Source organism: Phasianus colchicus, chromosome 3, assembly GCF_987193195.1.
Source record: "Phasianus colchicus chromosome 3, bPhaCol1.hap1.1, whole genome shotgun sequence".
Classification (NCBI taxonomy): domain Eukaryota; kingdom Metazoa; phylum Chordata; class Aves; order Galliformes; family Phasianidae; genus Phasianus; species Phasianus colchicus.
This window is the reverse complement of record NC_143438.1, coordinates 50,319,024-50,332,372: the sequence shown is the minus strand read 5'-3', so window position 1 is coordinate 50,332,372 and position 13,349 is coordinate 50,319,024. Positions and strand designations below refer to the sequence as shown.

The 13,349-nt window shown below is 43.9% G+C and overlaps 1 protein-coding gene and 1 long non-coding RNA gene across 5 annotated transcripts in view; one reads left to right on the top strand and one right to left on the bottom strand.

Moving 5' to 3' along the window:
* KCTD1 (potassium channel tetramerization domain containing 1) overlaps positions 1-3,963 on the top strand; it is a 98,335-nt gene extending 94,372 nt beyond the window's left edge. For all 3 annotated transcript variants that reach the window (XM_090137496.1, XM_090137494.1, XM_090137495.1), the window contains exon 5: positions 1,935-3,963. In XM_090137496.1, coding sequence (XP_089993622.1) covers positions 1,935-2,093 — 159 coding nt within the window. In that variant the 3' untranslated portion in view covers positions 2,094-3,963. The remainder of the gene's footprint in view (positions 1-1,934) is intronic.
* Positions 3,964-5,041: 1,078 nt separating this feature from the next.
* LOC149918569 (uncharacterized) lies at positions 5,042-9,408 on the bottom strand. Of its 2 annotated transcripts, none has more exons than XR_016465573.1 (3): positions 9,272-9,408; positions 7,126-7,186; positions 5,042-5,130 (listed from the first exon to the last, which is right to left on the bottom strand). It is a non-coding gene; the product is annotated as an uncharacterized LOC149918569 (long non-coding RNA). The 2 variants fall into 2 exon arrangements; XR_016465574.1 differs by lacking the exon at positions 5,042-5,130 and adding an exon at positions 5,554-5,722.
* Between the last annotated feature and the right edge of the window lie 3,941 nt (positions 9,409-13,349).

Below are 13,349 nucleotides of genomic sequence, written 5' to 3'. Positions count from 1 at the left end.
CTCCTAAACACTCCACACTCATGAACAAGTTCTTACCTGAAAGAGCATTGCCAACTGAGCTTGACATCTTCCTGCTACCGAGTCCTGCCTCCAGGTAGCAAAATTCTGTTCCCCTTTTCTGATGCAGAGGAGGGCTAAGCATGGCAGCACGTGCTGAAGGCTTGTGGGGTGCTGCATACGTGCTACTGCAACATAGGAATACGGACAGATCTATTTGAACTATCAAGATGTGGTTCATGCATGCTACGCTCGGACAGTTGTGTCTCTTACTGGCCCCATGGTCACATTGAAACATCAAAGCCGTTTTGTCATAGTGACTAATGCAAATTTAGAACACCTCTACATGCAAGATTATAACTGAAAAGGAATATGAATTTCAAGGAGAGGTGTCTAGCCATATGTTATATGAGAGTTGTCAAAGCAATTTACCCTTTAGCAGTTTAGCATTTGTCCTGATATTTATGTTTTTATCACACAAATAAGAAATTCCAAGCCTATTTCATGATAAAAAGTAAAAATGGCAACACATACATAGACTTCAAGACAGATAATGATCTCATGCTGATGATGTCACATCTTTCATTTTTTGTGGCCATAATCATCTCCCCATCCCCAAAACAGTGTGATGTAGGACAGGGACTATTTGTAGACCTTGCGAAGGAGATGTAGACTCAGTGATTTGCCTGAGGCTGAACTGGATTCCTGACCCATTGCATTTTTTCCCAGGACCTAATTTCTCCTGCTGTATTTTCCAGTGGCTTGCATTGAGACATACTTGGGGAATGTAGACTTAATGTTGTTAAAAGCTAAGGATCACGTTAAACAAAAATTGCTCTGAAGTTTTGATGTTTGTTCTTCTTTCAGGGCTTCTTCCTACCTCCTACTTCTTGAGATTTGTCTGCTCTTTAATTAACTGTGTTTTGGAAAGACATTTGCTGACCTGAAGCAGTGCGTGTAAAAGCATGGCATGTCTTGTAGTTCTGAGCATTTTAAAACCCAACTTGCTCCTCCATCTTCCCCAACCCTCCCCTTGTAAGCCATTGTGCTAATTGGTGACACAGTGGGACAAACATTGTATTCCCCTGCCTTCAGGTGTTTGAAGAGAGCAGTGAGAGCATTTGGTAGCAGAAGGGAACCCTGGAAGTGTCCCCACTTCAGCTAAACATCAGTGGGGTATTGTCCTTCTGGACAGAAGTCCCATGTCTCTTACTGGTGAGAGACAATGAAGCCCTGGCAGCAGAAGAGACAGGCATGGGAAGAGAAAAGTAGCAGAGTCTAAGTAAGGTTAAGAGCACAGGAGTTGCAAGAAAACTTAATAATAACAGTGGAATCTTGGTGTGGAAGAAAACTTGGCTCTTGCATGCTTTTGGCAGTCTGGTGTGCTAGGACCTGAGCTCTTTGCACTGTCTGCTTGCTGGGTGAACTGCATGGGTGCGTGCCTTTCTGTTTCATGAGCTCACCCTCCTCTCCTCTCCTCTCCTCTCCTCTCCTCTCCTCTCCTCTCCTCTCCTCTCCTCTCCTCTCCTCTCCTCTCCTCTCCTCTCCTCTCCTCTCCTCTCCTCTCCTCTCCTCTCCTCTCCTCTCCTCTCCTCTCCTCTCCTCTCCTCTCCTCTCCTCTCCTCTCCTCTCCTCTCCTCTAACCTTCCCTTCTCTCTTCACTTTTCTATTCCCTTCTCCTCTCCTCCTCTCCACTCCTCTCTTTTCCCCTTCCCTTCCCTCCCCTCCCACTGAAAGCAACACTCAGGTTGTGAAGATGGAGGAAAGTAGGTGACTGGAGAGAATTATTTAGTTCCATCATTAAAGCTTTCTTGTTTTTACCACTGGTCTGAATACAGGCACAGATCTTTGCAGTTGCGGTTGGTTTTTTAGTCTTTAGAAGATACAGACAGTCTGCTCATTACTTAAACCTTGGTGTTTGTTTCCTCTTTTTTCAGGTCCTTGAGAGGTTACAGCAAAGAGGATTTGAGATTGTTGGCTCGTGTGGAGGTGGAGTGGACTCTTCCCAATTCAGTGAATACGTACTGAGACGAGAACTCAGAAGGACATCTCGTGCACCCTCCGTCATTCGAATAAAGCAAGAGCCTCTGGACTAAAATGGACATGTTTCTTTATGCAAAAAAAAAAAAAAAAAAAAAAAAAAAAGGAGGAAAAAAAAAAGAGAGGAAAAAAAGGGGAACGTTTCATGTGCAGTTTGGACTCCAAACAAGTCCTGGAAGTAAAAGTGAATAAAAGACACATTTATATCAAATATAGAGACCACACCTGAATTCATATGGGAACACTTGGAATAGTAGTAATAATAAAAACCTCAAGGTGTAGAAGAAAACACAGACGTACATATATGTATGTACATACATACATATATATATGTATGTATACATCAAAGGGTAGGAAATGCAATGACAAACAAGTGGTAGATGAGGTTGGTGCTGTGATGGCCATTAAGTGTCCTAAGACTTCCTTGGGCCCACTTAATGGTGTACGAGCCATTACCATGGGGGGATTTGTAGACAGCTCATAACACATTTTTCATTTCACACTCATCCAGTTTTTAATGTCTACACACCTTGATTCAACTCTACTTGCATATGGAGGTTTATGTCTGTCTTTTAGAGGTGGATGGGCAGCGTTCAGGAGATGACCATCCATTGCATTGAAAAGCTACTCAAATGAAATTTTAAATGTAGTTTGTACAGAAGTCGCACACGTTTTGTCTGCCCTCACAGATGTGAAAGCTTAACTTTTCTTTTGAATGAATTTTTCGGGGTTTTTTTTTTTTTTTTTTTTTTCCGTTTTGTTTTGTGTTTTTTCAAAGGGGGCCAGAATAATTAATATTTGGTAGAGATGCTCTGGTTTGAATCTGCTGCTTTCCTACAATTTTTCAAATTTTATAATGTATTAAATACAATAAACTCTGTTTAAAGTAATAAGGGTCTGATTTCAGCTAGCAGGAGCAGAGAGGTGGGGTTCAGCTCCCTGCGCTCTGGCACAGTGCACAGAGATGAAGGCAGCAGGCGTTGTGTGGGCATCGTGTTTTGGGGTCTTCCTTCAGTACTGTCCTTAAGAATTGTCCTGGTTCAAAGAGCCAAGCTCAAAAAACAACACCAATCCAGCCCAGGGAAACCCATCCGAAATGGATGCCTGAGTTTGTAAGTGTTGACGTAACAACGCTTGCATCGTTCCCTCTAACTAAAGAGCAGGCAGCTTCCATTTTCAATGACCTTGCTCTGCTGCATGTTAACCAGCCAGTTTGTTTTGTGTGCCCTTCATTTCCCTTGTTCAGAACTAATGTTCTTCTCCCTAGCGAGTGAGCCCACCAGCTCCTCATGCTGCACCGTGGCTGACAGAAGGCAAAGGGTGAGTCCTGCAAGGCCATCCTAGAGCCCCACCAAGGCCAGCCCAACTCCATGAGGCCACCACATGGCCTTCTCGCAGGGAGATGCTTCTGCCACATGAGATGAACCAGCAACCACTTTCTTTCCTCTGAAGTACCTTTTTATGCAATATTCCAGAATATGACTGTGTACTCATCCCGGTATGGAAGTTTCTATTGAAGCAATGGTGCCGGCGTTACATTCATTTTGATGACACTTTGCTATTTATTTAAGAAAAGAAAAAAGAAATTGTTAAAGTAAATACATGTAATAAGGTTTTTAATATAGTCTGATAACTCAAAGCTACCATTTTTTTCTGTTTTCCATTAAAATTTGTCAGAGGGCGTACTTAAATAGCTCTTTGGCAGCACCTATCAATGGGGTTTTGAAACTACTGAGATATGGAAATGGGTGGAAGGGGGGACTCCATGAATGAAGATTCATGAGCAGGTTATTGGGTCTTCAATGTGATGCTGATCTGTCTACTCACAGTATTGAAACAGCTGCCTCACTGAAAGTGCTTGTTTTCAATCAGCAGCAAGTGGTCCTCTTACCAAATAAATGCTTGCTCTTCCTACCCAAAATTTGGTTGTTAGTATGCATAGAAAAGTTAAAAAAAAAAAAAAAAAAAAAAAAAAAACTCTGGGAAATAAATACTTTTACCATCTCTTCAGACTTCTTGAATTTAACAGTGTTGATCTGAAGCCAGTCCTGTGGGCTGACAGCACACCGCCCGGTACTGGCACGAGGTGATGTGCTGTTCTGGGGACAGTTTGCTGCAGAAATCCTTCCTGCTCCCCAGCTGCAGCCCTGCATGCACCTGAGAACACATTTCCATTTCTTGAGCCCAGAGGTGCTCCCAGATTCAGCCCTGCCAGCCCCCACGCATAAGTATGGGGCTGGGCTCTGCTGCAAGCTGGCAGGGCAGTTGGGCTGGTAGCAACGGCAGCCCCAGAATTGGCCTCATGGTGCCTTGCATGTGAGATGCAGGCAAAAGGGGCACTCACTTGATGTTCACTTTTTACCATCTATGATACTTGTTGCCTTGCTCCCAGACCAGAAGGCTGTGCTTGGCTGGCAGTTGTGCTTGCTGTACCCATACCTGTTCAAGCTGACAAGCACCAAGGCCACCTCAGTGCTCCGTGTGGCCCCTGGATGGCCAGGTGGCTCCCCACCAAGGCCCGTGCATTGCTAATGGAGCCATAAATCACCCTGTGACCCTGGACGTGAATGTCACTGTGATAACAGTGTGGCCACAAAGTCAGAGGTTGTAAGTAAACACAGCCAGACTTGCAGCAAACGCTACACAGCGAGCTGGACTCGGAGAGGCAGTGAGGTTGTTTCTGGGTACAGCCCAGGCTGATCACCACGTGTTTGAATCGTTCTTCAGAAAAAGGGATCAGCAGACAGGAAGGGAGGTGGAAAAAAAAAAAAAGAACCAGACTACAGTTAGCTCTTTCCCGGAGGTCAGTCGTTTTGACGTGTACAGTAGTTTAAATTTATCTGATTTTTTATTAAAAATGTTACGCTGCCAGCAGTGCTGCATTCAAGAAGAGGAAGCGGTGCGGTGAGCAGCTGCTGCCGGTGCTGTAGCTGAGCAGCCTGGCCAAGCAGTGATTGGAGAACCACTGTGGGCACACGGGGAATGCAGATGCCACTTCCACCCCTTCTCATGGAGGAGCTGTGCCGTCGTCATCTCTTTTTTTGTGGTGTGAACGCTGATTCCATCGACTCAGGGTTGAGCTCCCTCTGAAAACTAAGCCACCCATTCAGCAATTTTACTTTCCACTCAATAGGCCCTGATTTCAACTCGAGGAGAAACATTTTGTTCATGAGCATAATTTTTTACAGCACCCTTTAAAGATTGATACACTAATTTACAGAGGCTTTGCCATCACCTAAATGAATTGTCACATGCGTTTTTCTGTAATGTTCATCTTTTTGGGGACTCTAGGGAGGAAAACTTGATTTTAGGGGGGGTTAGGAAAGCATTTTTCTGACCACTGGGCTGTTCAGAGAAATAAAAACATTTATTTCCATCTGTCATTTCTTGACTGCAGAGTTCTATATTATGAATTATTTCTAGAGACAACTGGTATTTGTATGTAGGCATTCTTGCTGCCTGAAGTTTATTTACAGTGGAAATGAAACCAAGACAGCCTCAGGGCCCGTAGACCGGTTGCTTTTCTCAAACTTGAGTTTGAGTGGTTTATTATTTCTTGAGGGTCCAGAGGCATCACCACCACCAAAAATCAATATGTTGCATCAGGTCCCAGTGTTGGCTTTGGCTGCCACCTCTCTGACCTGGTTACTGAAGACCCCAAAACTGACTTGGCACTTGGGATCCCCTGTTTGAGATTAATATTGTTAATGTCTCATTGATTAAAGTCACATGTCTTCCACCCTACCTCCCTCCCAAAAAAAAAGATAAAAAGAAGAAAAAGGAAAAAGGAAAAGGAAAAAACAATGCAGGCACATAGCACAAACATACATTCCCTTTAAGCTAGAGTTAGTGTTGCTATGGGGTAACCAGGATGCTAATGTCCATGCTGGGAGAGAACACTGATACAAACCCAAAAAGCTTCCTCCGTGTGCAAGGAGTGAGCTCCCAAACATGGGGTGTCCTTCTGACAGATGGGGAAAGACCTTTTTCCCTCAATCTATGTTCTTCTTTCCATTTATTGGATGGGTGCTTAATACATTACTGAGTCCTGTGCCCCTAAAATAGAATACATTATTTTGCAGCTGATAACAGATCCTGTGGGCTAGATCTCATCTTCTACCTTCATTATTAACGGTGAGCTTGCCCCACAAAGGAGGCACAGCATAGCAATCAGCCATAGTGTTGCACTGGACCATGTCCTCAGTGTATTATCTTTAAAAGCTGTAGTATTTCCCATGGGCAGTCACTGGAAGCCTGGTTGAATCTGACTCCTCCTTACAGGGCAGGGTGGTGATGTGCTAAGCATGCAGCTCCTTTTGGGCGTTGGCATAAAGAAAAAACTACATTTGCTGAAGTCCCATGCTGCATGCGCTCTGGCTCAGCTTAAATCAAAGACTTAGCAAGGATACAGGTGTTCAATGCTTCCCTTGTTTAGCCCCAAAGAAATCAGAATCAGCGGAAGACAAACCAACCCAAACATGGTTCTTGAGATCAGCAGCAGTGATTTCACTAATCCTTACAGAATTGCAGGGGCAGGAAGGGACCTCAAGCGATCCTGAGTCCAACCCCTGCTAAAACAGGTTCCCTACATCAGGTTGCCCAAGTAGGCATCAAGACAAGTCTTGAATGTAAAGAAGAAGGAGACTCCATAGAAGGAGACTCCACAACGTCTTTGGGCAACCTGTTCCAGTGCTCCATCACTCTTACCGTAAAGAAGTTCCATGTTTGTATGGAACTTCCTATGTTCAAGTTTTATACAATTGCTCCTCATCCTCTCACTACACACCACTGAGAAGAGCCTGGCCTCTCAAGATCTGGAAGGCTCACATTAAAAACTTGTATTGCCAGATAATAACTAAAAGTAGCTGTGTCTTTCTTTCGCTCGTTTCTTTCTTCAGCTCAGGAAGCTTAATTTTCTTCTGTCTGGGAGTAGGCAGCTCAAGAGTAGTAATTTTTACCCTACTACCATAACTGATTTCTTCAAAGCATCATGTGAGCCTTCAGTTGAGCACCTCCCTATCTTTAAGGGCAAAAGGCAGTAACACACTCCTCTTATGGCTTAGGGACTCAAGAAGGATTTCCAAATACCTGGATAGAAGCTGTGCTCCAGGATTCCCATCCAGCTGCCGCCTCACCTTTCACAGCACCTCTACAGAATGGAGAGATGTTGGAGTCAGTGAGCTGCTATGGCACACTGTTTTAAGGCTGAGAAAATATAAAGCATTGTTGAAATGTCCAAATAGGTTTAACAAGTAACCCTGTGACCATGTTAGACTTGACACAACTTTGGGACTGTTTTCTTATTCCTTCCCAGGTGAAAGAAAAATAAATGAAACAAACAGTGGGCTCTTCTTATGTCTCCATCTCCTTCCTCTGGCTCAGCTCTTCAGGAGTGACTGCAATTTTCTATTTATTTGTGATGTTTCAGTTCACAGAATCACAGAATTGTAGAATGGCTTGGGTTGGAAGGGATCTCAAGGATCATCAAGTTCCAACCCTCTGCTGCGGGTAGTATTGCCAACCTCTAGATCAAGCATTAGATCAGATTGCACAAGGCCCCATCCAGCCTGGCCTTGAACACCTCCAGGGATAGGGCATCCACAGCTCCTGTGGGCAGCCTGTTCCAGCATCTCACCACTCTCAGTAAAAACATTCCCCCAGCATTTAATCTAAATCTCCCCTCCATTAGTTAAAAACCATTCCCACTCGTTCTGTAATTATCTACCTGCATAAAAAGTTGATTTCTCTCATGCTCTATTTAAATACAGGAAGGCTGCAATGAGGTTTCCACGCAGCCTTCTCTTCTCTAGGCTGAACAAACCTAGTTCCTTCAGCCTGTTTTCATAGGAGAAATGCTCCAGCCCTAGAATCATCTTCATGGCCCTCCTCTGGACCCTCTCCAATAGCTCCACATTGTCCTGTGTTGGGGGCCCCACACTTGGATGCAGTAATCCAACTGGGGCCTCATGAGGGTAGAACAGAGGGGGCAATCCCCTCCCTGTCCAAGCTGGTCACCCCTCTTTTGATGGAACCCAGGATACCATGAGTTTTTCTGAGCTGCAAGCACACACTGCTGGCTCATGTTAAGTTTTTCATCAGCCAGGACCCCTAAGCCCTTCTCAGGACTTAGCAGGCTGAAGTTCCTTACCGCAGAACTTGGGTATTAGAAGGAGAAAAAAAAAAAAAAAAGCAGCAACAAAGAACCCTGGTGAATTTTGTGAAAGAGCTTTGGTTGTCAACAGAACGATCACAGCCAAACCCCAAGACACACCATGATGGCAGGACAGCCATCAGCTGCAGTTGCTGCCATGCAGGAGGGCACAGCGAACCCTTGGCTTCAGGAGCTCCAAAATCTCAATGGCAGCACCAGGAAAGCAGAGCTAAACCCTCCCAGATGATCTCTCTCCTGGCACATCTGCTCATCTCGCAGTTGTAGCCTTCAGATGAGAGGTTTGTGAACTGCAGCAGCGTATCAGCTGTAACCAGCGCTGCTATTCCAGGAGAAAGCCGCTTGGCTCAGGGACAGCTGTGTGCAGAAAAATTCTCTTCTGATGCATTATTGATAGATGTAAGTTAAAACCATAGAGCTTGCAGCTTTATCAGGCAATATCTACTAAATCCTGGAAGCATGTACGATAACCTAAATGTAATCTACTGCATACCAGCTCCTTCAGTGATGGATAGCACAACAAAAGCAGGACTAATGAAAAATTAATGAAAACAGTTACTTCCATAAGAAAAATGATCTGTTTTCTCCCACCTTTGTATTGATTTTAACTGGCCCTGTAATTGGAAGTGTATAATTTTTTCCTAAGGTGAAGAGGATTGAGGGCAAGGGAGAGTGAGCGTATCATTCTATTCATGTTTGCGACATACTTTCAGGCTACAAAAACAAAGCGTTTTCCTTAGGATGCTGAAGCCGCCTGTGAATGCAGACTTCAAGCATATTTTCTCAGCTCAGGCACACTGCCACGCTGCTTGCCTAAAACCAGATATTGCAGAGCAGAGCACTCTGAGTGCTTTGAAATCCAGCGAGGGAGCACAGCGGAGCAGTGGTGAAGAAAAATCAAACACAGTGCATGGAACGTGGTGGTTTAGCATGTTGCATGCATTCAAGTTCATTTCTGATCAATCTTCCCCTTTCTGGGGAGGAAAAATCCTCGGGTTGCTCTTCGGAGAGTGAATGAATGCTGTGCTGATGGGAATGACCTGGAAGCAGGTTGGTCTTTCTAACCTTAATGATTGTACAATTCTGTTCCCTGGAGGTCTTCAACAAAAGGATGAATGTGGCACTGAGTGATGTGGCCTAGAGCAGACACAGGCATGGGCTGATGGTTGGACTAGCTGATCTTATCAGTCATGATAGTCCTTTTCAACCCAGGCCATTCTATGACTCTATGATTCTATGATTCTATGAGATCTGTGACCCCATGGCAACTCCTCACTCACTGGCCCAGCAGTGAGATTTACCCAGTGCTGGTAGTCGCCCCTTCCTCTCAGCGATGCCTCTGAGTACAACTCTCTTTTTGACGAAATTTAACAGCAGCACAAATCCATCTGATTTACAACTCTAGGTCTATTTTAGATTAAAGTCTTCACCTGCTTAATTTGAATAAATTCATTAAGCTCAGAGGCAAAGGTAATAATTCAGAGTAGGATATACTTTGTTTTCGTAGGAAAAAGTGTTTCTCAATATGTTAGGAAAAATGCTTCTTTCCCATTGCCCATTGTGTACAAATGAGTCTATTTCTAACTCACTCCATGAGATATACCAGAGACACAATACAGGGCTGTAATATGGTGGGAGATAAAAAGAATGGTGTTTCTACATATCTTGCTAGTAAATGTCACCCTTTATGCTAGTCTTTTGCCAGCACCTCTCAAGCAGCATGCCTTCATTTTATGCATGCTTACATTGCTGCATGTTCTTTAATTTCAGAGATTTAGCCGCACTCATGGCTGTTGTTTGCTTGCTGTTCTCATTGGCCTGACAGCAGCTGCAATATGAGACTTGCAATATGAGTCATTAAGAATTAGGGTACTTACCTCTCCTTGATACTTAGCTGGGCTTTATTTTTATTGCATCAGTCTCAAACAGTGTGTGCTTGTTAGGTGCTCTGCAGAACTGATCTGGGGGATCATCAGAGTTGGGTACTGACAACCACCACTTAATGATGCCTTCCCCAGATAATGAGTGCTGCAAGGGCAGGGCTAAAAGCAGAGTATGGGAGGAAGAGCATTGTGTAAAGATGGAAGGGTCCTCATGTGGCTATAAATCTTCTGCAGTGTTTAAGAAGCACACCATAAAGGAAACATTTAGAGTCACTGGCAGCTCTGGTGTCAGGTTTGTATTTTGTATGGTCAGTGATGGTAAAACATGGGAATGGCAAAGGATAAGGGCAAGTAAAATGTTCATCAGATGAATTGATTAGCATGAACTTTTCACACAGCAAGCCACAGAGGGAGAAGGGCAGTACTTTGAGTGACAATGCTTAGAGGAGCACATGCTCCTGATTGCTTCGTTCAGAGATGAAACAGCTACTTCTGTTACTGAGAAAGCACAAAAAGGCAAAACCTGAACAGCGAAGAAAGAAAAGACGATCTGAAAAATCCTGTTTTGTAACACTGTTCTCATTATCTCTTTCTTCCAACATCAGTGCATTAACCACAGAATCATAGAATCATTTGAGTTGGAAGGGACCCTTAGAGTTCACAGAATCACAGAATTGCCAGGGTTGGAAGGGACCTCAAGGATCATGAATCTCCAACCCCCCTGCCACATGCAGGGCCGCCACCATGGTTCATTTGGGCCAACTCCCCTGCAATGAACAGGGACACCTACAGTTAGATTAGGTTGCTCAGAGCCCCATCCAGCCTGACCTTGAGTTTCTCCAGGGATGGGGCATCCACCACCTCTCTGGACAACCTGTTCCAGTGCTTCATCACCCTTATTGTAGAAATGTTCTTCTTTACAGCCAACCTAAATCTCCCTCTTTTAGTTTGAGACCATCTCCCCTTGTTCTATCACAGCAGACTGTGCTAAAGAGTCTGACTCTTTCTTAGAGCCCCCCTTCAGATACTGAAAGGCTGCTCTTAGGTCACCTTGGAGCCTTCTCTTCTCCAGGCTGAACTACCCCAGCTCTCTCAGCCTGTCCTCATAGACGAGCTGTTCCATCCCTTGCATTATTTTTGTGGCCCTCCTCTGAAATGTGCTTCAACAGCTCCATGTCTCTCCTGTACAGAGGGTTCCATGTCTGGATGCAGTACTACAGGTGAGGCCTCACCAGCACAGAGCAGAGGGGCAGGATCACCTCCCTCACCCTGCTGTCATGCTCCTTTTGATGCTGCCCAGGATACGGTTGGTTTTCTGGGCTATGAGGGCACATTGCTGGCTCATGTCCAGCTTGCCAATCACCAGTATCCCCAGGTCCTTTTTGGCAGTGCTGTACTCCATCCTTACATCCCCTAGCTTGCACTGATAGCTGGGGTTGCCATGACCCAGGTGCAAGACCTTGCACTTGGATTTGTTGAATCTTATGAGGTTCACCTGGGCCTACTGCTCAAGCCTCTCTAGGTCCCTCTGGATGACATCCTGTGCCTTGGGTGTCAACTGCACCACACAGCATGGTGTCACTTGCAAACTGGCTGAGAATGCATTCAATCCACAGTCAATGTAACTGATGAAGATGTTAAAGAGCACTTCTCTCAGTACCAACCTCTGAGAGACACCACTTGTCACTGATCTCCATCTGAACATTCAAACATTGACTACTGCTCTCCAAGTACGATCTTGTAACCAATTTCTCATCTGTCAAACAGTCCATCCATGAAATCCTTATCTTTCAACTTTTTTAACTACAACATCAATTTCTTACCTGGCCTTTCCTTCATTCTTTCTCGTTCAACACATCCTACGTACTGTAAGCAAGTACACACACAAAAAAATTGAAACAGTTTAATGATCTTTTGTGTTTTTTTTTTTTTATTTTCCCTCCAGAAAAATATTTATACCTAACTGTTTTTCTTAATACACGAATATACTGTGTGATTATCCAGTCCCTCACCTTGAAATTTAATTGTGCTTTGAGAGAGTGAGCGTGGCAAAGGCTGACTAAAAGTTTCCTTTGGGAAGTGCCTTGGATGTTATTCTTCTGCAGGAAGAGCTCTTTTCCCAAGCAACAACAAGGAACTCTCATTAAACAGGGATAAATAAAACCAGAGCTTTGTGAGTGGTGTTGGCAAAATGAGTCCACTTTTCAGCTTCCTTTATGTAACTGTAACTGTTGTACTTCTTGTCTCGCTGAACACAATATTGTGTTATATCAAAAATAAAAAATAGCAGGAAAACATCTTCCATGCTTCTTTCCATCTACAGTGATCCAAAGAGGACACAAATGCATTTCTCCTTCCAACTGTCTCTCTTAAGTCAAGCTGTTTGTTTCTGGCTCATCAGAAGTTCTTGTATCTTTTACAGATGAGACCACATCATTCTTTTACATTTTATTCAGAAGGGAACTGAATGGGGATTCAGTCCTACCAGGGGTTGAAAGCCATCGGGCTCCAGTGCTGAGCTTGATGCAATAAACTATATTTAAAGCATGACTCACAGAACGTCTGTGAACAGTCAAGCTGTGGCTCATAATTACATGGCATTGTTCCTGAAGAATGGGCAAGTGATCAGCAGAGCACTAAGAAAGATCGACCCAATGCTCCTCGTGGGTCTTTCGTGGAGACCCAAAATGGGAAGGCAGTGAAATTGTCCTTAGTGTTGATACGTTAGAAGTTCATTCTTCATTTCAATGGAACAGTCGCAGTACAACTGTGCATGTATTTCCATACTTCTCCAAGCAAAGACATGGGTGCCTAAAGGAAAGAGAGGAGAGAAGACACCAAGGGAAGCTTCTCCAAATGTTTGTTTTTGCTGAGCTTTTTGTTTGTTTTAATGATGGTAAACTGTCAGTCTAAATATTGATTTCTCAGCTTTGAAAACTGAAGACATAGCATCTTCTTCTGCCTTGTTCTCAATATGTTTGAAAAGAAAAATCGCTCCATGACCACATTTTCCCCTATAAAAATGTGAGCAATTAACACAGCAGGTTCCCAGTTCAATATGTATAATTTATGGTAAAATGTATGTAATTGGTTTGGCAGGCAGCAAATGCACCAACACACACATAAACCTTTTTATGAATCCATATGTAATGCTGGATGCTGATGGATTATCACTACAGCAAGATGTCACGTTAAATAACCGATGCAGATGTACTGTAGCAAATTACTGCTTTTGCCATTTTCATTAAAAAAGAAAACAA